The 1,961-nt window shown below is 55.5% G+C and overlaps 1 protein-coding gene across 1 annotated transcript in view; it reads right to left on the bottom strand.

Moving 5' to 3' along the window:
• Positions 1-602: 602 nt before the first annotated feature.
• Positions 603-1,961, bottom strand: part of LOC101626998 (chordin) — a 7,442-nt gene continuing 6,083 nt past the window's right edge. Inside the window, exons 14-16 of the mRNA XM_012729712.1 lie at positions 1,623-1,777; positions 1,367-1,466; positions 603-1,034 (exon numbers count right to left, since the gene is read on the bottom strand). Coding sequence (XP_012585166.1) covers positions 979-1,034; positions 1,367-1,466; positions 1,623-1,777 — 311 coding nt within the window. The 3' untranslated portion in view covers positions 603-978. The remainder of the gene's footprint in view (positions 1,035-1,366; positions 1,467-1,622; positions 1,778-1,961) is intronic.

Genomic DNA, 1,961 nt, shown 5'->3' with positions numbered 1-1,961 from the left:
AAGATAAATCCTCAAATACTTCAACTTGTGAGCGCTCTATCCTGACCGTTTCCCTCAAGCCTGGGAGGCCTGTGAAAATGCCCAATTGCTGATGGTAGGAAGTGGCGAGAGGGGCGAGGCATCTTAGCTTATTCTGTACCTCACTTGAGCTCAGACAAGTTCAGGCAAGAACTGGACCAGGGCTGATTCCACTCCACTGTGATCCACTTTTCCCCAGTTCGTTCTATGAAAGACCAGTAAGAGGAGACTGTTTCACTTTGGAGAAAGAAGGTAGTAGACTAGTGAGACTCTTGTTTCTCTCTCTGGACCTTCGAATATGGGGTCAGCAAAACACCAGCCTTGGGTGGGCCAGTGGAAACTGAACTGGAGTCAAAACCCTGCTTTGGGCTGCCTGAGCGCTTGCGGCTCTAGTCCGTCCCAAAGGCAATGCCAAGTCCCTCTGAGGAATCCAGGCACGAAAGCAGCTGCTGTTCAGCCTGCCCCCTGAGGCCTCTGCCCTCTCCCCAGGGGTCACACAGCAGAGCTCCCCTGTTTCACCTCCCCCTCTCAGACCCACTCAGGTCCCTGGCCACAGAGACAACCGTTAGCCCAAAGACTGAAAAAAATGTTTTAATAAATACAAAAATCTCCAATAATGACTCTGCTCAGCTCAGGGGCAGCAGGAGTGGAGTCGGGGGAACCCTTGGTGCTGAGTGAAGATAAATTAAAAATCCCAACAAGCCAGTGACATTATGTACAAAAGGGGAGAAGCTGGTCTCCCAAGGCAGAGGCCAGAGGGTGACAGGGCAGGAGCTGGAGTGGACATGGCCTCGGTCTGCCCTGGCTGCCCTCCCCCTGTGGAGTTGTGGTTCCCAGAGGTAGTGGGGGAGAGAGAAGAGGAGCGAAAGGACTTCCCACAGGAAACTGCAGGTGCTCGGTGCCGCTCCTTCCCCCAGCCCAGATCCGATCCTCTTGGTCATGTGGCCCTCAGGCTGGTCCCTAGGAGGCTCCAGCTCCTTTCTCCAACTCTGGAACTGTCCTGGTCACTGAGGCCGCTGAAGAGAGAAGGGCATGGACTTTGGAGGAGGAAAGGGTATGGGGGTGTGCGGAGGGCAGAGCAGAATGATTTTGTTCTGGTCCCAGTAGGTCAGAATTTTCTTTGCAAGTCAGCACACACCAGCTATGCAACCTCAGTTTAGTTGCCTAATTCCTCTGAGCTTCAAGAATCCATTTGCAAAGAAAAGGTAACCAATAACAAGAGCACCAAGCTGCTAGGAGGTTGCGGAATGGCAATTATAAAGCAGATGGCACTGTTCCTGGCACACGCAGATGCCCCCTCCCTCCAGGCCCACCCCACAGTCCACAGCAGCGGGGGCCTGCCACTTACGTCGCCGAGGTGTACAGTGAGGGCAGCAGCGATTCTCCTTCCCTGGGGCGCAGGACAGAGGCAGAGAACAGTCATCCCGCTCACAGTGGGGCACCCCTGCCTGGTGCAGGACAGAGCAGATACTGAGGATCCCCAGGAGTGCTGGGGCGCAGAGGCCTTCAGCTTCTTCAGGGAGCCTGCCCTCTCTGGGAAGGTCTTCCCACCCTGGACTGAGTCCCTAATGACCACCTCCCACAAGCCCCCATCTCCCACTTACCCCACATCTGCAGGTGATGCAGCTCATCTCCCCAAAGGGGGGCACCGATGGATGCCAGCTCTGGCTCTCTGGAAACCACTGACCCGCAAAACGGCAGCCCCTGGGCCCATCAGCCTGCATGGGATCCCCCAGCTGAGGTCGGGCCCCTGACCCCACTGTTGGAAGGGAAGGAAGGAGGGAGGGAAGGAGAACAGAGTCAGCGAAAGTGAGCTCTGTGAGAGCCACCAGGCTTTATTTGCCTTTGAACCTCCAGCACCTAGCAGCTTCTGGCAATTAGCAGGTAATAAATTTGGATTTGGATGGATGGATGGACGGATGGATGGATGGGTGGATGGGTGG

This window comes from Condylura cristata, unplaced genomic scaffold, assembly GCF_000260355.1.
Source record: "Condylura cristata isolate star-nosed mole 26May11 unplaced genomic scaffold, ConCri1.0 scaffold00003, whole genome shotgun sequence".
Lineage (NCBI taxonomy): Eukaryota > Metazoa > Chordata > Mammalia > Eulipotyphla > Talpidae > Condylura > Condylura cristata.
The sequence above is the reverse complement of the archived record's forward strand: the minus strand, read 5'-3'. Positions and strand labels throughout refer to the sequence as shown.